The 20799-nt window shown below is 38.0% G+C and overlaps 1 protein-coding gene across 8 annotated transcripts in view; it reads right to left on the minus strand.

Moving 5' to 3' along the window:
* Nucleotides 1-20799, minus strand: part of OXR1 (oxidation resistance 1) — a 260222-nt gene that overhangs the window by 74217 nt on the left and 165206 nt on the right. For 2 of the 8 annotated variants that reach the window (XM_068183006.1, XM_068182997.1), the window contains exons 1-2: nucleotides 1997-2046; nucleotides 1846-1944 (exon numbers count right to left, since the gene is read on the minus strand). The exons of the other annotated variants lie outside the window; for them this stretch is intronic. In XM_068183006.1, coding sequence (XP_068039107.1) covers nucleotides 1846-1891 — 46 coding nt within the window. In that variant the 5' untranslated portion in view covers nucleotides 1892-1944; nucleotides 1997-2046. Of the gene's footprint in view, nucleotides 1-1845; nucleotides 1945-1996; nucleotides 2047-20799 lie in introns of those variants that run through there. 8 annotated transcript variants of the gene reach the window in all.

Consider the following 20799-nt stretch of genomic DNA (forward strand, 5'->3'; position numbering starts at 1 on the left):
CAACATCGATACCCGACTCAACCTTTGAACCGACTAGGGCACTTTAGACTTCCAGCAAAACTTACTAGGTACACACTTTTTCTTTCTTTTTGAAAAAGACATTTGATTTGTGGTATTCATTTGTAGCTTTGCATTCTTCATCTCCATAATTCTTGAACCTTTTTAAGTTTTGAAAAAATAAATCTAATCGAAACGTGATCCAACAGTTTCACAGAAAAAGAAATACCTAAGGCATTGAATCTCATTATTAAGATCTGCCTTATGATGTGTTCTGCACGTATTGAGGCTGAAAGAACAGCCATATAATATTTATACCTGTGCCATAGACCTTGAGAATGCAGAATTGTAAGCTAATGTGCTTATATTCTGAGTATGATACAATTATATGCTGCATCTAGCTGCAAATGAAGGCATTGTTTAATAAAAAATGCTCTTGTTGAGCCAAATGTATAGTGTACATGCAGAACAGTTGAACAAAGTGCTGAGCTATTTCAACTCCTTTTCACTTGTAGCAGCTGCTCAATTAAATCAGAGTTTAATGTCAGCATTTTAGAGTGCTGATTTCTGAGGGTTACTTGATTTAAACAGTACACTCAAATCAACCTTTCTACTACCAAATCAGTTCTTGCTCAGGAGGTAATGATGTTCAAGACTTTTTTTCAAATAAAACCTTTCACTGAAAGAGAACAAAAAAATTTTGACAGATTTAGCTCCTCCTCCCTTTCCCCAAGATCTGCCAGTAGAAATGGATGAGTAATCTGTCTGTTGCAAGGCTAGTGAATAAATCTGGAACTGTAGAGCCACTGCATGGTCTAAGTACCACTAGATGTTTAGAATAAACAGCTCTGCCAACCAGATATTTCTTGCCCTACGCAGTGTAATTAGTTATCATTTTATGACAGGATTTCTGCCATGAAGAGTTTATGATTGGTCTTTTGCCCTGCTGATTCTATTTTACACAAAATCGATTACATCTTTGCATGAGAAATGAGTTTACAAGTGTGGTGATCAGCCCATTTGAAACTTCCAGATTAGTTGCCCACCTGGATTAGTGGGATTAGTATTCCTGCCACATACACACCTCTGCTATTGTACTGATTGCATGTATTTCTTCTGTGGTTTGAAATAGTCCTTTTTCTTTCTTTTTTTTTTTTTTTTCTCTTTCAGGTTTATATTTATAGAACCATAAAATTGTTTAGGTTAGGAAAGACCCTTTAGATCATCAAGTCTAACTGTTAACCCAGCACTGCCAAGTCCACCACTAAACCATGTTCCTAAGTGCCACACCCTCTAGGGATGACAACTCTACCACTTCCATAGGCAGCCTGTTCCAAGGCTTGACAACCCTTTTGATGAAGAAATTTTTCCTAACATCCAATCTAAACTTCCCCTGGTGCAGCTTGAGGCAGTGTTTTTTCATTACATTGCAGTAATAGAGTCTACAAATTCAGATTCAGACAGCATTTTGATGACATATTCAAGGTAAATGTTTGATAATTATGAATTTATTTTAGCTGCTTTAACCTGATTTCCTCACAAGTAGTCCTACTGAATCATAAAAAGACCACTTCTTACTGAAATATGGGTTTTTTCATAGTATTAAAAATCATTGTCTATACTCAAAAGCATCCATTTAGCAATGTTTTTACTTAGCAAGAACAAATTCTTCAGTTAAACTGTTTTAACTATAAAATCAAGATTTAGGTATCAATGCTTAGAAAAGTAACAGTACTCTTTAAGATACGTGACACTCATAAACTACTGATAAAATTTCAAGGCATTACTGTAATACAAGGATTAATGTTACACTGTTATTAAATTATGAAGAACATAGAGCTATACTACTTGCCATCCAGAGGGACCTTGAGAAGTGGGCCCATGCAAAACTCATGAAGTTCAACAGGTCAGTTAGGGCATCCTGTCCCTGGGTCAGGGTAATCCCAAGCACAAAAAACAGGCTGAGCAAAGAGAAGCACTGGTGGGAAGGACCTGGGGGGTTGGTTGATGAGAGGCTCAGCATGACCTAGCAATGCACACTTGCAGCCCAGAAAGCCAACTGTATCCTGGGCTGCATCAACAGAAGTATGGCCAGCTGATCAAGGGAGGGGATTCTCCCCCTCTACTCTGCTCTCCCACCTGGAGCAGCCACCTGGAGCACTGCATTCAGCTCTGGGGCCCCCAACACGAGAATGGAGACCTGTTTGAACCAGTGCATAGGAGAGCCACAAAGATGATCTGAGGGCTGAAACACCTCTGCTATAGAGACAGAGGGCTGGGGTGCAGTCTGGAGAAGAGGAGGCTCCAGGAGACCTTAAAGCACCTTCCATTACCTCCAGGAGATTTACAAGAGTGTTAGAGAGGGAATTTTTACAAGGAATAATGGCTTTAAATTGAAAGAGGTCAGGTTTAGATATTAGGAAGAAATTCTTCACTGTGAGTGGTGGGGCACTGAAACAGGTTGCCCAGAGACATTGTGGATGTCGCATCCCTGGAATTGTTCTAAGCCAGGGTGGACAGAGCTTTGAGCAACCTGGTGTAGTGGAAGGTGTCTCTGCCCATGACAGGGAGGTTGGAATTAGATGACCTTTAAGGACCCTTCCAACCCAAACCATTCTATGATACTTCAGTAGGTATCATCAAATATCCAGTAGTATGGGCTTTTAGATGCTGTTTCAAGTTGGTTATGCCTTAGTTGAATCACACCTGTGCTAGCAAGATTTTTAACAAAGATCTCTGCTCTGAAAACTGACCAGACTTAATCCAGTGTCACTTTAAAAATCTAATGTACTGGTACTTAAGATTGTAGCCTATATTTCCATGTGAAAAGCTTTGCAGCATTCCTTTTTAATTGGTAGGAACAACATGAACACTCCATACATAAGCAATGTGTGTCCTTTTTGCCCTAAAGCTAAACCAAATATAAGCGGGTTCTACAATATTTGTAATTTCTTACACTTCTATTCATCTTGAACACCTTAACAGATCATTCTACCTTTCTGTCCTCAAAATGTCTGGAAACAGCCAGGATTTTGCTGAGGAGGACTAATAAATCTGTGTTTGATCTCTAAATGTGCAACAAGGATCTCTTCTGTGTTTATCTTCTGGCCTGTGGTATCAGTGGAGAAAGGAGTATGTCTGTAACTCAACCACTTTAAACTGTCCCTCCAAAAAAAGGAACTGGTCCTACCTGCTTTTAATTGCTTGTTTCTGCTGCCATGCTATGACTGTAAGCACAAGGATTCAATTGGCAGGTGAATGAACTGTGTGTAAAGCTGATCAATTTAAAAGTACCTTTTAGTTTAGTAAAAACTAAAAAAAAACCTTTTTTTGCTAATTTGTTATTATTTTGTTTTGAGGGTACAATTATCCCCAGTTAGATCTCTAGATCTGTTTGAATTGTGTACAAACACCTGTAGTAGCACAAGCTGCAAAACAACAGATGAGTCTAAGTAGAAAGGGAGGGAGGGAGAGAGAGAAGTTTCATGCCAGCCTCTGTGTCTTCAGTGCCTGTATATTAGCTCAAAATGAAAAGTCAAATTGTGGCACAAATAGAGATGCCTTCATATTGGTATTATACACAAATCCTAGTAGCTACAGAAGTGTCTCACAGAATATGTCTGCATTTATGATGTAATATTTAATAACACCTTATGCTAATCTGTTGCACAACCTGGTCTTGTAGCTAGATCTCCAAATCGTAAACCAGAGCAGGTGGAAGCTGACTGAGCTGCATCCTAAAAAATTGCAAAGAGAGCAGGGATCCATTTTGGCCAGATAGAAAAGGACACAATGGGGTAAGAGTATTCCCAAAGTCTGAACGTACAGTTATATATAAAAGTATTTCATAGGAGAATAAAAAGATAAAACCTTAGCAAGTGGTAGCAATATCAGGGACAGATTTGTTGCTTGTGAAAGTGCAAATTGTAGCAAGTAATCCAGCAAAATGCCAGCAGATGCTGTTCAGCTTCCTTGGGGCTGGGCCTGTTCACATGCCTGGTGTGCAGGATATGGGCCTCTTGCAATATGTCTTGCCAAATTCACCAAGCTGCAGGCAAAAGTGCACCAGGCACTAACACAAACCCCTCACTTTATTTTGTGAGAAAGGAGGTTTGTACATGCCTTCTGAGGTGACAGTCTTAGGGTCAGTCATTTGGCAATTAGTCAGCATTCATTTGTATATAAACAGCCTCTAGGCAAGTATGTAATTCTGGCAGCTTGAACCAAATGCCCCATTTAAGGTTCCTTAGTCATTCTGGAGGCACTGACTGTCATGTAACACTATGGGGATGCTGCATGCCTTTGTTAGGTATTCTAAACTACCACCTCTGGTCAAGACACTACCATTTGTGTGGTTGTAAAACCCATAATTGGCAAAAATGTGAATTTGAATTAGAACTTCTTAAAAGCCTAACCTCTTTCTTGATTTTTAATGAAACCTATTTTTAGTAATGTAAAATAATTCAGGATTTGTTTGGGTTTTTGTTTCCTTGTGAAAAAGATAAACTCTCAAGACACAGAAAATCGTACTGCACTCTGTTTCCAATGCTGTTTCAATAAAAATTAAGCAGAATGAAGAATGTACATGCAGCCCCTGAAGGAAGGACCAGAACTCAGGCATGAAGAACTCCCACATTCTCAGGCCTATTTCCCTAGGAACAAACTAATTTGAATGATGAAGTATGGAATACACAGTTCTAGAAGCAAAAACATTTGCACAGATCTATTTTTGTGATTAAGAATGTTCAATTTATTCCAAAGCAAAAATTCAGGGTCAGTATAATTTTGGGAGAATATGAAAAGAGATAACCAGTAGGTGACACTAAATAAATGTGTGTGTTGAAAACAGGTTCTTCACAGAGAACCATGGGCTAGGTGTGGATGTTCATAGGGTTTCACAGACCACATCCTCTTTTCAGATTAGGCACTCAACAAGAAAGGAACTCCCATCTGCATACTAGCTTCAGAAATGGCAAACCTGAAATTTCAGACTTCAGCAGGTAGGGATATAATTCTGATTTTACTAACCAGCTCCCTGTAAGATTGAAATGACATGGGGCCCATTCTCTGTTTTGACTGTTGATGCTGTTCACTGTTAGCAGAAAATGTCACTCTGAAGGGACAAGACAGAATAAACGTGGCTAACAAGGGAATTTGGCAGTCCCTGATTCTGGACTGGGATACTTCAAGTGTAGGTTATTTTTTTTACAATTACTTTTGAAATAACACTGCAAAAGACAGGAAGCCATAACAGCATCTCTTTTAGGAGAGTTGTTTTCTTAGTAGAAAACGGAATCAAACGCCTGCTGTGTTTGTATTTCAAATATGGCTCTATAAATCTTTAATTTCTTAAGAAGCTGTATAAAATAAAGGTACCACACCTAGATATCAGGTTTCTCCAGGCTGAGGAAAACATTTGGACATCTCGGCTTACCCTTACAATATATTTTAGCATCAAAAGATGCACTGCTCCTTATGTATAATTTCATAATAGCTAAGTACTGTAACATTCACTGTGTGATTTTGTCTTCTTACCAAGAAGTTGAATACATAAATATTATAGTTTTGTTTGTTTGTTTGGTATCTAATCTAATCCAAGAGAGACTATTTATAATTAGGACAGCCCAACAGGTCCATTTCCCCTTTAAGGACAAAGGAATTTTTACTTTTCTAGCCAGATTTCAAAAATCTTCATACAATAATTTGAATTTAGATAGTAAAGATAGAAACACCATGCAAATAAAATGTACAATCAAATCTGGGGCATACTGTAACACATATATGAAAAATGTTAATTGATTCACAAGTATCCTATACTGGCATACATAGCATAGTTACAGGAATGCATACTAAGCATTTGAAACCCAGCAGAAGTGAGTATAAACTAAGAGTATTTTACTCCATTTAACCTCATCTTGCAAAATAATTTTATCAAATTTCGAAAACATGCCATAATTTTTTGACACTTTTGGGTGTACCCAATTTCAGTTGCATATGGTCTGAATTTTCAGAGATTCAGGTAACTAACAAGCTGTGTTGCCTGCAGTTACCCAGCCTCTCTGCAAAATTATAGAATCATAGTCCTCATCCAACTTGTTTTTATGTGGTTTTTTTTTTTCATGAAACAGCAAAAGAATTAGCATTACAAAAATTAATATTTTAAGACTAAATATGCATTTTTTCTTATTTTCCCAAAGTATACTTATGTTTGGATGTTGAAATTATCCATTCTACAATAACATGTCAATATTCGTTAGACTATCAATGATATCAACATGGAAGTTTTCAAATATGGCCCTGAGAGCAAAGGCACATCATATGGGCCTTCTCCATGTTTATGGCAGAACTTTAGTTTCAGCTGCAATTGCTCAGCTCTTTATAGAGACTACCTTAGCAAATAAACATGAAATGACCTCCAGGTCTTCCATTCATATTTATCTGGTCAGTAGTAGCTTATTATAAACAGAACATTCTCTTCTTTCAGGGACTTGTATGAAATTGAATTTGGACCCCAGGGGTATGAACACATGTTCATAGAGACACCCATGCAGTTTAAGGATGTTTACTAGTTATGGCACTTGCTGAACAGAGTCATTTTTCAGTAGACCCATCTTCTGTCTTTGTGTCATCAATTTACTGACATTTTTTTTCTTTCATCATGTGTTTTGCAACTGAATGTGGAAAACACTGACAGTATAATTGATGACTCCATAGTATTTACTAGCTAATCTTGTCCTCCACAGAGGCATAAATTATGCAAATGATAAATAATTGCTTATGAAAGGTGTTCAGAAAATTGATTATTCATCAGATATTTGAATCACAAGCAAACAGTATTGACTTAATTATTTTTTTCCTTTTTGCCATATAAGTGTAACTATTTTTTCCTTAACACTCACTAAATGCTCATCAAGTTGTTAATGCATTATATTCCTGTATGGAAGTTGCTCATACTTGCTCAGAAGCAATAGAACCAGATTCCAATTCACTTTTTACATTGACTGGTTCGTGATAAAATAGAATGTCCCTCTGGTAGGATACAGTTGTTAAAGTTTAGTCTGGTTCTATACCATTTCTGAAGACTAAGCAAACATAACTCATCTCAGATTTCAAACGAAAGCCCTGATTCAGAGCATTAACAGGAAAAATATTTTTAGATCAATATCTCAGCACCTCATGACTGGCTATATTCCTCATGTTTTTAGGAAAAGCCACATACTTCAGAAATCCACAGTCCCTCTTGGTGTTATAGCATTAAAAATCTTCAAATTAATAATGTCTTTAAAGTGATATAATGAACTGGCTCTGTCTGTTTGAAGAAATAATTAACTGCTTGTCACATACTCTCATTATGCTTGGTTGGCACAAAATCAGTTTATGATTCAAAAAACATTATGGCTTTTAGTAATGAGTTATGTGTTTTCATTGCAACCTTTAGACCTGAAGATATCTAAGATACAAGATGCTTTCAGTTCACTAGAACAAAATCATTCTTCTCAGACACCTGGAAAACACAGGCTTAAGAACAAAGATAAGCAGTCAGTTCTATGTAGAAATGCCATCTAAAGTACAGTGTTATTTACTAGAGAAATGCATCCAAAATATCATCAAAATTTATCTTAAACCAGAATAAGGCTAATGGCAACAGTTGATCCTTTTGATTGCAAATTTTTTATTCTAATAAGAATTACTGATTTTCTATTTTACTTGCTCCTGCTTAGGCAGTGCATTCTAGGATTAAGGATTAGTTAAAAAAAGACTGAATTCTGTTCCAGTCTTTGCTACTTCTTTTTCTTTTTTTTTTTTTTTTTTTTTTTTTTTTTTTTTTTTTTTTTTTGTGGCTGCTTTCCCTTAACGAAGCATATGAAAGCCTTTTGTACATACCTTTTCCTGAGCCACCTAAATTTGTGCAGGACATTCCTGAAATTTTCTTTTGAATGAAAACCCAGAAGAAGTATGTTGATCTTACTAGGAGGAAGTTCTCTTTTTTCTTTCTTGTTAAATCTTGCTTCCTAAGGAACATCTGGTGTCTCTCCCCTCCCCCACTGACACCACATCACAAGCCTATGCCTGATTCATTTGCTCCCATAATATCATGTAGAAAACTTCAGGATGGTTATTCATTCTGTCCTTTTGGAGAGAACTACTATAATTTATCCTCAAAAATCAAATCCATTGCTTCTAGCTAGCTAAATTATTTGAAGGCTGTCCATTACTGTATTATCTCTGAATTAAGAAACTTTATCCTTTATACAGTAGTTTTTCCCCCTGAGAGTTCCTATCTTAACTCCTGCGTCTCTCTCACACTTTATTATCTTGGCTTTGATTACTGTCACAATTTCCCCTGAAATGATTTGCAGTATGTTGTGTCTCTTGTGTTCAGCCACATTTAGCTGCAAGGCTGTACACACCATTAAGAACCTATGCACATACACAGCTTTACAGATCCTACTTGCCTCTTATTAATCTCCTTCTATTTGTTTAGATGGGATCTTCTGTAGGCTTCATTTAAAATTACTACAGACATGTCTTGCTATTTTCTTTATATTTCATTTGAGGATGAAATATTGTGAACATACATTGTGTACAAAATCTCAAAAGAACAGTTCTTTTCATAGGTAATTAATGGTTATCTGTCAAGGTTTTTTATACCAGTGCTTCAGGATCAAGATATGGAATTTGTAAGTGATTTGACTGACAGGGGTTAAGGGTGAAGCACTAGTGACATGATTTTTATCAAGGAAGCAGACTGTTGCACTTCTCAGAAGTTAAAAGCTTATTTCTTCCAACAATAGGTCCTAATATTAATAAATTATGTTATGTTGGAAATACACACACCATACTAGTTTATTCATGAACCTTAGGTTAGCAAACCTCAGTGAGAAGAGAAGGGAAAAATAACTATTGTCTAACCTTGATCTATTTTTGTATTAAATAGAAAGGAAAAATTCAGTTATTTTAATTGGAGCTTGCCTCTTGAGTTCCTCCTAATCTGTTGTTGAATTCTGCCTTGGGTATGGCTCAAATCTCAGTGTCATTGAAGAAGACCGCAAGGCTGCTCCAGCAGACCTGCTCTGGAGCTGACACCAGCGGAGCTGCCATGAAAACCTCCAGGTGTCAGGCTGCAGAGCGTGCCAGGGCTGGGCAGTGGCACTGGATGGCAGGAGAGGTGACTCCTGTGTGGGGTGTGGCCAGGTGGATGAGCTGCTCAGCCTGGTGGCAGAGCTAAAGAGGGGGTAGAAAGGTTAAAAAGTATCAGGGACTCTGAGGAGGAGATTGACTGGTGGAGAACAGTCTCTACCATCCCTGAGGTGCATGCACCAGACCTTGCCCTACCAGAAGGAAAGGATCCGCTCTTGCACTTTCCCTTCCCCCCTTCACCAGTGGGATGGGGAGGGGAATCAGGAAAGAAAAGAAAACAGAATTCAGCTGAGATAAGAGCAGTTTAATGACTGAAACAAAGTAAAAGATAATAATTAATAAAGGATAATAATAATTAAGTACTACTACTAATTGTCATAAACAGGAGAAGGAGGGAGAAATATGAAAACCAGGAAAGACAAGTGGTGCACAACGCAATTGCTCACTACCTGCAGCCCATTCCTGAGCACTGATCAGCTCCCTTCCAGGTAGCTCCCCCAGTTCATACACTTGGCATGACATTCTATGGGATGGAATATCCCTCTGGCCAGTTTAGGTCAGTGGCCCTGGCTGTGGTCCCTTCCAGTTTTTCTGCACCTCCTCACTGGTGGAGCATGGGATAGTGAAAAGTCCTTGACTCAGAGTAAGCACTGTTCAGCAACAACCAAAACATCAGTGTGTTATCAACATTATTCTCATCCTGAATGTAAAACACAGCTACTAAGAAGAAAATGAGCTCTCTCCTATCTGAAGCCAGGACAGGATCATTAAAGCAATTCTGAAAAAACCCAGCACCACAACTTTTTTATACTTTAGACTCCTTTTATAGCCTCAGTAACTTTCCTTTTTGTTTTGCTTTTTTTTGCACAGAAATCTTTGAGGGACTCTGTGGTGTCAAAGTACCTCTGGTGTTCCTCAAGACTTCATGAAGAAAATAAATTGTAATAATAAAGTTAGAAGGCATCTGGATGAGTAGAACAGCAGAAATCAACAACTTTTTAAATCATGGTTGACAAATCTATAGTTCAGTATAGGAGTCAATAATCATGTGGATAAGAATAATCTGTTGATAGCAGTGTACTTGTACTTTCAGGAAGCTTTTTACAAAGTCCTGCAGCAAGGAAATGAAGCTGTTGTAGGATGAGATGGCTCATCACTTAATATCCTTTAAAGTACAGTAAGCAAGAGCCCAGACTTCACAGCAGAGGAAGAAAGATTCTCAATTCAGCCCAACAGAGATGCATGTTTATGAACTTACAGCATTATTAGGCTAAGGAGAGAATAACAAGGTGATGGAGTTTGCTGATGGTACTAAATTATGCTGAAAAAAGTTAAAAATTGATTCATAGTACAAAACATAAACAAAGCAGCAAATGAAATTCATTGTTGATAAATGCTGGATAAAGACAAGTTTTCCTCTATATGCCTATGTTTATACATACACAGTGATGAGCTTTATGTGAGCTATCCAGTAGAGATATATAAATGTGTCAGTCAATAGACATCAAAAAGGCAAAGTAAATATGAATTATTAGAAAAAAAATATAGTTACACTATACTGTAAATTCTTCAAATTAATATAGATTGAACTGCTGGTCAAACTGTCTCAAAAAAGATGCAATGTACTCAGAAAACATACTGAGAAAAGCAACAAAGGTGTTGAGCTGCTGCTTTCTAGGAAAGCAGAGAAAATAATAGAAAGTAGGTAAGCAGAAAATAGATCAGAGAAAAACTATGCACATTTCTTGTGATAAGAGAAGTAGGGGCACCTAATGAAATTACTATGAAGATTTTTATAAAAGCGAACATTTTGTTGCACAACATAACTGAATCACAGAATTCATTACCACAGGATGTTGTATATGACAAAACTATGAATGGTTCAGAAAGTGATTAGAAAAATTCATAGAAAGCCTATCAAGACCCAATAAGGAAAAGAATGCAAATGCAAACTGGTTTCTGGAAATCCCTGTGCAACAGACTGCCTAAAGCTCAGAGCAAAGTGTCCTTTCATACTTGACCTCTTCTATATTCTTTCCCTAATTACCAACTGCTGCTGGCCACTGTGGAAATAGGACACTGAACTGGACATGAGTAAAACATTACCATCACCTCACCCTGCCCAGCCAGTCTGATGCAAGGACTTGCCATGACACCACCCTGTCCCCCTGCTCTGGAACCAGGAGAAGTTCCCGGCAAGTGTTTTCCTTGGGTCACTTGCAGTCTGAAGGGGGTGACCTCTGCAGGTGGTGGAAGTTCAGAAGATCAGTTCTGGGGCCTTGCTATGGATGTTGAAGCAGAAAGAGAGAAAAGCTATTAATTTGCTTTATTTTTTCTCTCTTTTTTAATCTCCTGAAGTGAATACAAGATGATGTGGCTTTTTCACCTCTGTTGCCTTATCCAGAAAATTGGAAAACTTAACAAGTACCAGTGTTGATAACTTAGTTTGAAGAGGAGTCATGAACATAAAGTGTTTATGGAAAAGAATCCAAATAGACTTCAGAACATTGTCAGATATCTAAATCTTAAGGACTCTGAAGTTGTACTCTACACAGGGAAACAAATGTTATAAAAAAGAAAGCATTGAAGGACAACCAGGAGATTTTGCCAAACATCCTGGATATATTATATTATAGTGGCTGTGGACTGCCCTGAGAAGCCAACTGTGATCTTGGAAGGGCAAGGAAAGTATTCTACAGGAGGTTTCGATTTAGCACACAAATATCCCTCTGTGCTGGTGCAGCTGCACTGCCAAGCTTGCTGGCAGGCAGGGAGAGGAGCCTGCTCGTGCCCTGACTCCACAGATGCTGCTTTGCACTCTGTAACACAAATAGTTGGCACAGGAGTTTCATAGCACTGTTCCTCAATGTGCAGACATAGGATAAGGGATTCTTTGGTTTTCCAAAATTAAAGCTAATCTTCATAATTCAAGGCCTTTAGGAAAACAGATTATATTTTATGGGTTTTTTTTAAATCCAAATTAATTTTTTTTACTGTCATACAAAGTTATTGTCAGGAATGGAAAATCTGTTACAATTAAGAGATGTAGTGCCTACAGAAGGAAGGGGTATTGAAAAAAGCTTGTAACCCAATATGCATATTTCATTTAAAAAAAGTCAACCTGGAAACAGTTTATCATTAAGTATAATGGTCTATTCACGTATGACTCACCAAACAGAATGATACTGTACCAAAATAAAGCAGCAATACCCAAGATTTGTTTCCCAAGTCTTACAACATGTCAGTCATTCCTCTAATAAGATACAAAATTTCTACTTGAAAAAGGTGCAAGATTGAGCTAAAATAATTTTAAAACATAGTCAGAGGGATGGCTTTCTTACTATTGATGCACAGCACAAAGTACTGGGAGCTGTTACTTTGCTTTCTTTAGCAAAGCACAGAGACTTTGACCGTGACCATAATTTTTTCCCTGAAAGTTTTGTTCCATGCCAAAATGAAGATGAACCTGAGGACTGTACCATGGAGCTATGATCATTTGTGATTTAAACTTTCAACACTCAGGTGTTCTGAGTGCTCAAGAACTTTGATAAATTACTGAGGAACTATCATTTATTTTCTACCAGTTTGAGTCAACTACCACCTGTGTGACCTGGTAAAAGCTACCTTTTACCTTACCTATCTTGATGCTACTACATTTCTCTTGTTACTGATGGGGCAGTATGGGATAACACAGAGTGTGCTGGCTGCTCTTTTAGAGCATCTTTCTGATAGTTCATTAGTGCAATAGCAGTAACAGTCCAGAATTAGCTCTGCGTTCTACTGAAGACCACAGGAATCAGATACTGAATTATCAGAATTAGTATTTTAAGAAATACCATCATTATTATGACTGTCAACACAGTTAGGAAAAGTGAAGGGAGGCAGACAATTTGGATTTGTTCGGCACTGAGATTGTACTCAGCTGAATGAAATACATGGTTATAAAACAAGCCAGTGGCCCAAACAATTTATCATTTAAACAGATTTCTGCAAACTAAAGTCATAGCTTCCTGATGCTGAAATCTTTTTTGAATAAATGATTTTGCTTCAAAGGTGAATGTAGGCATCACGAGTGTGAATTAATAGGTGCATAATATCTACCCACCTACACATATTTTACATTCTTCATATCCTCCATGCTTCCCATGTCCTCTGGATTAAAAATATTCTAACTGATTATTCCATTTTGTATATAATTCTTTATTTGGCCACTGGACTTTGTGCTTTTTAAAAGGAATTTTATTTTATTGGTTTCAAGTTGCATGAAATGAGCAATTTTTAAATTAAAGTATTCCCCTCTAAAAAATTATTTTAGCCTCAGTACCATAAGATTTCTAGGCTTTTTACTGTGTAATTTGTATTCAGCATTCTCTGCATAAGGACATCAAACTAAGCACCATTTCTGGTATTAAATATTTTATTTTGTGCAATAATTTTTCTAGAAGCATTTTGTTTTATAATTCAGAGAAAAACAGTAGTCTTTCAAATGAGATGTGTAGTAAATTTTAAACGGAATAGTATTGGCCTTTCTGTGAAGACTAATGTTTTGCCTTTACATTTTGAAGCTAGCAGGTAGAAAAAAAGATCAAAAATGTTGAGGTCAATTAGAACTTTGAGACAGCACATTAAAGTTCATTATTTCTCAATAGTCTCAACACGTAATATTACTTTTAAGAGGCGTGATGACAAGGGAGCATGAGCTAGCTACAGAATTCACTTTCCAAAGTTACTCACACTGGATGACATAAGGATTTACTTGTACCATAAACATTCCCCACCTCTCCTGCATGAAAGCCTGCAAAACAAGCTTTAAAGTGCTGCAGGGCCTCGGAGGAGTGGTTTGGCAGATTTTTACTGCATGAATAGCAAAGGGGGGTAAGCCTCTAGTGGTGATATAAATAGGGATTTCAGGAGCACTGTAATGGTGTATGTTCATCATAACAAAGTGCTACCTGTGACACATTATGACCAAATGGTCTGGATGTAAAAGCTATGTTTCCTTTTTGTAAATTGGTCTGAATCAGGACAATGGTGTCTCAGTCAACAAACCAGCATCACTGAGTGGTTAGTCTAGGCAATATTCTCTCCTGGGAAATAGGGTGTATCACACATGTTTGATATCCACAGCAGTGTTTTGACTGTTTAAATGCTTTTCCATTTGATTTTATAACAAGGACCTTCTTCAAGTATCAGCATTATTACTCTGAAGAAAAAGAATTAGGAATAAATTGTGTGCAGCTTGCACAATCACACAAGTCTTTTGAAAGAGGCAATTGGACTTTTGAGGGCAGATTGCCATAGCATATTGCAGATAGGAAAATATTGCTAAATTTTGTGGTGTACCATGCCTCTTGCATTTTACAAAGGCATCTTGCATCATTTGAGTGTAAAGCATTCTCATAACATTAAAAAGCAGAGGAGCTATGGTTTGTTTTATTGCAAGCAATATTGTCCGTTCCTCCCCGAATATTAATTTTTCCATTCTCTTAATAAAAACTTTCATACAGTCAGATGTTAGTACCACTAAATTCTGACACTCCCCTTTAAATGAACTGCTCTTCCAACACTTTTTCAGCCTTGCTGTCAAACAGAATCTTTTGGAAGTTATGAGCCAATGAAAGCATAACCAGCCTAGCCAGTCAGCCCCGCTGCGACACAAAACACACTGCATAAAAAATATTTTATTGCCATCTACATATGTAATGCAGAGTTGTATTTACTTGATAACAGGATCTTCAGACAGATCTCCATTGTCTGGAAGTGCTTGGTTTGTAAGTCCTTTGCCTTTCATTTTCCGGAACTCATGCTTCAAGAAGAAAATACAAATATTAGTCTAAGGTTAAGTGCAAATAGATCCGTAGGGATGATCTCCAAGCCATTTTCAAATGACAGTCTTCTTAGTTTCTCTCATAATGAAAGATGATGTGTGATCTCACCCAAACATACTTGAAATATTTCACATTTACTCCCTGTTACAGATCATAATGTTTTTAGGAGGGAAAAACCCCCTGAATTTCAGTGAACAGTTATCAGTAAGTACAATAGATTCTCCTTACATTAGCTAAAGTTGAAGGATCCTGTAAGCCACTTCATTATTTACAGCAGAGTAGAAAGCAATTGATTCTGCTGTACTTAAATTCCTCTGATACCCTTTTTTCTTTTTCCTCTTTCATGGTTTTACTTATATAAAACACAGGAAATGTTTTTACTAACGGTATTGTACATCTCTAAATTAAGTTTTCAGGGCTGGTTCTGTAACAAAAGTATGGTGCATTCAGTGAAAAGAGGGCATTGCACAAGTTGAGACTGAGCTCTTGCAGATGTAGGGAGAAAATGCTTAGTTTCTCTAATAACTGATCAAAATAGCACAGCAAGGAGACAGCAGGAAACTAAGTGACAAAGTGTTTTCACATATGATAATAAACAGTGGATTGCCTACTTGGAAATCTTATTCTTTGCATAAACACTATACAGAATGTTTGAAAGAAAGTGTGTGAACAATCCCCTCAAAAAAATATTACCTTTCAAAATATGGCAATGAATTAAAACAGCATTGCTAGAAAGCAGTAATAAACTGCCTGACTCACCCAGTTTTCTCAGGGACATATTATGCTAGATGTTGTGCATGAAGTACAGCTGGTTTTCAGAGTTACAGTGCTAAATGCTTCATATAGTTTTATATGCTTTATATAGTTTCATTTATAGTTTTACACAGTTGATGTTAAAGATAGACACTGAAGTGCCTGAAGCTGCATTGAGGAGACACCAAATTGTGTATTAGCATAGTATCAAATAGCATATTTAGAGGATTCTTTTCTTGAACACTTGGTCTCACTTGATTCCTTTTACTATCAAGGACTGTGTACTGGATCCTTCAGGATGGATACTGGGGGGAGGAAGCTAAGAACTATTCCACTCACAAGAAGTGAAGTCCTGTGGCCTTTTATTTCACTGTTAAATAGGTTTGACAAAGGGTGTGAACATTTAAGTCTGTGTCTTCCGTTACAACCCACAGCTATTGTTCTGCAGGACAAAGTTTACAAGTGAAGAAAGTAGTTATTTTCCACATCTGATATGATTTCCTGCAGAAAGGGCAAAGTATCATTACATGATTTTCCAAAGAAAGGACACAGTACCATGAGTCACATACCCTGGATGAATTCCTTATATGTACAGGAACAAATCTTGCATTACTGACCTCTAAGAAGGTACAATCTCTGGTGTTAGCTTTATAAATCTTATCCTGAAAATTTCTCCACAGGGCAGTCTCATGCAAGAATGCTTCAGTACAGAACTATTTGATGGCCCTGGTATAACAGCTTGACTCCAAGGCATAGAACTCTAGTGAAGGGGCATGATCTTAAATGTGAAAGATGTTCTGAGGCAATTTCTTCTGGCTACTTTGGTCATATTCTTAACTCAGCTCTGTTTCTGGGTCAAGAGGAGGTTTGGTTGAAGAGCACAGAGAGAGATGGAAAGCACTGAATGGGGCTCAACGAGATTTTACAGCAGAATTCCTGTGGTGCTGCTGCAAGTCCTGAACTTTGCTTCTTTTATTCCACTCCAAGATCTTATTTCCAAATATTAATAAACTGGCTAGTACCCTGGGCAGCAGAGGGTTAATCAATAGAAAAGTGAAAGGGAAGCTTTCTCTACTTCTTAGTTGTTTGAAGAGCTAACCCAGCATGCAGTAGAAGAATTAAAGAAAGCATTTGACCAAGATTTGTTCGTGCCAGCCACACCTTTTCTTTCCTCCTCACAGAATGCAGAAATGTGTATCTCCCTGAGGACATTCTGCCGAGTTTTGAGATGTAACATCTTGACAGTGGAAAAGTACAAGTCTAAATATAGTACATTTTGTCAAACTTTGTTTAAAGGAATGTTCCAATAGATATCTGTTAAAAAATGCACCTTGCTGTTGGTTCCTATGCAAACCCCTTTATTAATAGGAATTCTGCAAGCCAATAATACCAGTATGAGGCCATATAAGTGACTGATTGCTTTGGCAAGTATTCAGGCCACACAATGGCCTTTGGCTTTGCAGTCATATTTGTCATAGTCTGGAATGCAGGAGGTCTTACTATTTTCTTTCTTCCTTTTTGTTTACTCACTGGTTCCTCTTCTCTGGCACATAACAAATTGTGTCCTTAAAAGGCACAAAAAGTACAGTTAGCTCCTTCATTCCCAGAGCATTTCTTTCCATGATGGATTCTAACCTGCAGCTCACAAATCCCCATTTATACAGAAGGAAGAAAACCTTGCAGTGAGCAGGCAAAAAGAAGAAGACAAGTCTTTGAGATATGGAAATTCAGTATCTAAAAATCGACACAGCATTGCAATCACAGATATCAGAGATAGAGTTTTAAAGGAAAAAAAGGTAGAACAAGTAAAAAGACTGCTTTGTCTACCAGTCTATGCTTCTATCATTAGCGTTCCCTTGTTATACAAAATATTTTATGATACCACACATTTCATACTGTCAAGAGTAGTGGAGACACGGGCACACTTACTGGAAGAGAAGGAAAGAAGCATATTCATGCAATTTTTATTGCTCTCCTTAAAGCTTTTTATGGTGCAAGTGAAGGACTCACAGGAGGCAGTTCATCCTCTCCCCCACTTGTGTTTTTGATGGAATCCCTGATCAGGAGAAGGTGACCTCCAGGAAACAGCATGCAGGGGGTAGCAAGCAGGTCAGGATCTCCTTGTGAATAATATCACTTCTCTGGGAAGCCTAAGTGTGATTTTTCACACTTACTGGAGCATTAAATCCAACCTTTCACTCCTCCTCTGTGACCACATGCATGGATTCTGCCTCATCTAAATACCTTGAAAAAACGTTATAGTCCCCTCTCTGTTTTCATATTTACTTCTAAAGCTACCTATTCCTTGCAGAAGGTTTTTGCTCACATTGTATAAACAGCTCTTCAGGCACTGCTGTGGTACAGTACATACCTACTGGAATGAGAATGCGAGAATGACAAGAAAACAAAAATTATGAAGGCACAAGAAAAAATCTCAGCAGTGATGAGACAACACATGGTGCATTTTGCAGCACCCCAAGTTGGAAGAAGATATTTTAAATTTCAAAAATATTTTGAAGCAGAAATTATGTCTTCTGTACACTCTGATGACAGCAATTCTTTCTACTGTTTTTCTTTGCAGCAATGAAACGCTGCTGGAAGATACGGCTCCAATTTTCATGTAGGATACCCTCCTCCCACCTCCCACCAGGACTTGTTAACAGCAGGTAAAGACCCAGCAGGACACAGAAATTGAGCTGATTTTTTCAGCTCTTTTTCCCCAGGATCCTAACCCAAGAAATGCTTAGGTAGCCCCTGATCTGGCCCTTGGCACAAGACTATAATTTTCCTGCTGAGGAAGCACAAACATTTCAATGTTCCCCATTCATCTTTGGGAACTTCTGTGCTGGCACTGTGACAAACTCACTGACCTCTGTGGAGGGACTTACAGCCTCCATTGACATGGATTATGAGAAACTGATGCCACCTGTGGCAATAACAATGGCACAACCTGAAAAGAAATTCACAAATGCTTGTACAGAATTTTGTACATAATGTAACTGCGCAAAGCTGCAAGTAATTCCGTGGCTCAGGCTCTCTCAGTCTCAGCTGTGAGGACTCATTTATATTTAGTTAAGGCTCATCCTCAAGTTTTAGTCTATCTTTGACATAAACTGCCTTTTCTTGGGTAGCTCTTCAACCTAGAGGCAGTACAGCTCTGGAGGATGGGACATGATTGAAAAAGATTGCCTGTATTAAAAAATGCTTAGATAAATTTCTCTAGTATCCAAAAACATATATTATCATTCTTGTGAAAGAAGAATGGGAGATTTGCAAAGGAATCTGGATGTTCTAGATATTTTTACACTAAGTAATTTCCATATATGGGAATCTTCCCTTGGAGCTACACTGGAGACAGAACTTCTCTAAACTCAAAATGAGGAAGCCCAGAATTTTGTTTTTCCAAGGAGTTTATACATGCAGCTCCCCTTTTGTAACCGACCTTCTAGAGGATTTTTTTTTTAATGAACAAAATGCTCATTTATTTATTGGATCAAAAGTTGTTCTCTTTAAAAATACTGACCATGTTTTATAGCCATCAAAAGACATGTTCTTTCATCCCCTCAGAGGTGGACTGGCAAAGGGAAGAGCCTCCAGAATGCAAGGCCTGGCGAAAGCAGTGGCCAATAGCCATGCAGAAGTGTGTTTAGAGATGTCTCTGTCACATCAAGTCCCAGCTGGGGCACAGATGCTGTCCCCATCCAGCTGGGAAGGGTGGGGATCACAAGCACAGTTACAAACTTCTTTTAGTTAGCAGCATGAAATAATAAGTAATTTCCTAGAAATGCCTAGAACTCTAAACTACTGCATGGAGATTGTCAGTCCATGGCTTTAAGAAGGCCTGCATGAGCTGTCTGTTCCAAAATCATAGAATTACAGGATCATAGTATGGTTTAGGCTGAAATAGACCTTTAAGATCATTAAGTCAAACTGTTAACCCAGTACTGCCAAATCCACCACTAAACCATGTCCCCAAGTGGCTCAGCTACATCTCTTTAAATACCTCCAAGGACTCCAACACTTCCCTGCACAGCCTGATCCAATGCTTGACAACCTTTCAGTGAAGACATTTTTCAAATATCCATTTTAAAACTCCCGTGGTGCAACTTGAGGCCACGACCTCCTTTCAGATAGTTTTAGAGACCAATAAGGTCTCCCCTGAGCCTACTTTCCTCCAGGCTAAACACCCCAGCTCCCTCAGCCACTCTGTTCCTCATAAGACTTGGGATCCAAACCCTTTACTTCCAGTTTGTATTCTCTCTGCTGTGTTGTATTTCCAGCAGACATCTGGTAAGTTGAAGTCCTCCATGACAACAAGTGAAAGCGAATATGTGAGTGTTTATAGAGTATTTTCTTTGGCTCTTTGTCCTGGTTGGGAGTCTAAAGCAGACTCCCACCATGATAATTGCCTTGTTGGCCTTCCCCCTGATTCTGACCCAGAAACACTCAACCCTATCCTCACCATCATTAAGCTCTAGACAATTAAAATACTCCTAACATAGAAGGCTACCCCAGCACCTCCCCTTCCTTGCCTATCCCTTCTGAGGAATTAATAACCATCTATTGAAGCATTCCAGTTGTGTGACTCATCCCACAATGTTTCCACGATGCCATGAGTGAGGGTAAAGCATGAAGGCTGTTTGTATATAAGACAGCATTGTACACACACCAAAAAAACCCCAACCCACCACATGTTTTAAAACAGAAGCTATATATTTGTTCTCCACTTGGCTTTAAGGTAGCAATCACTTATCCAAGTGTAAGTGTATTCTTAAGACATAATGTTCTCATTTACTGTGCTTCTGAAAGAGTGCTCTGTAATTTCCTTAGTAAAGGGTACAGATAAGTATTCCTGCCAAATTTACAGGCAGGAGCTGAAGATCATCTCTGACTCAACTTGGATGCACCATTCTGAACCCTAAAACCTCTGGTTTCACTTTCTTTGTTCCTGTAGAAACTCTTCATCTACCAGAGGCAGATCCTTCAGGAAAGACAGAGCACTAAGAACTTGAGAGTCTTCCAAGTTGTATCTCCTGACAATTACCATCCTGCATAAAGAAACTGTCATCACAACCTGTAT

The sequence above is a fragment of the Anomalospiza imberbis genome, chromosome 1, assembly GCF_031753505.1.
Source record: "Anomalospiza imberbis isolate Cuckoo-Finch-1a 21T00152 chromosome 1, ASM3175350v1, whole genome shotgun sequence".
NCBI lineage: Eukaryota > Metazoa > Chordata > Aves > Passeriformes > Viduidae > Anomalospiza > Anomalospiza imberbis.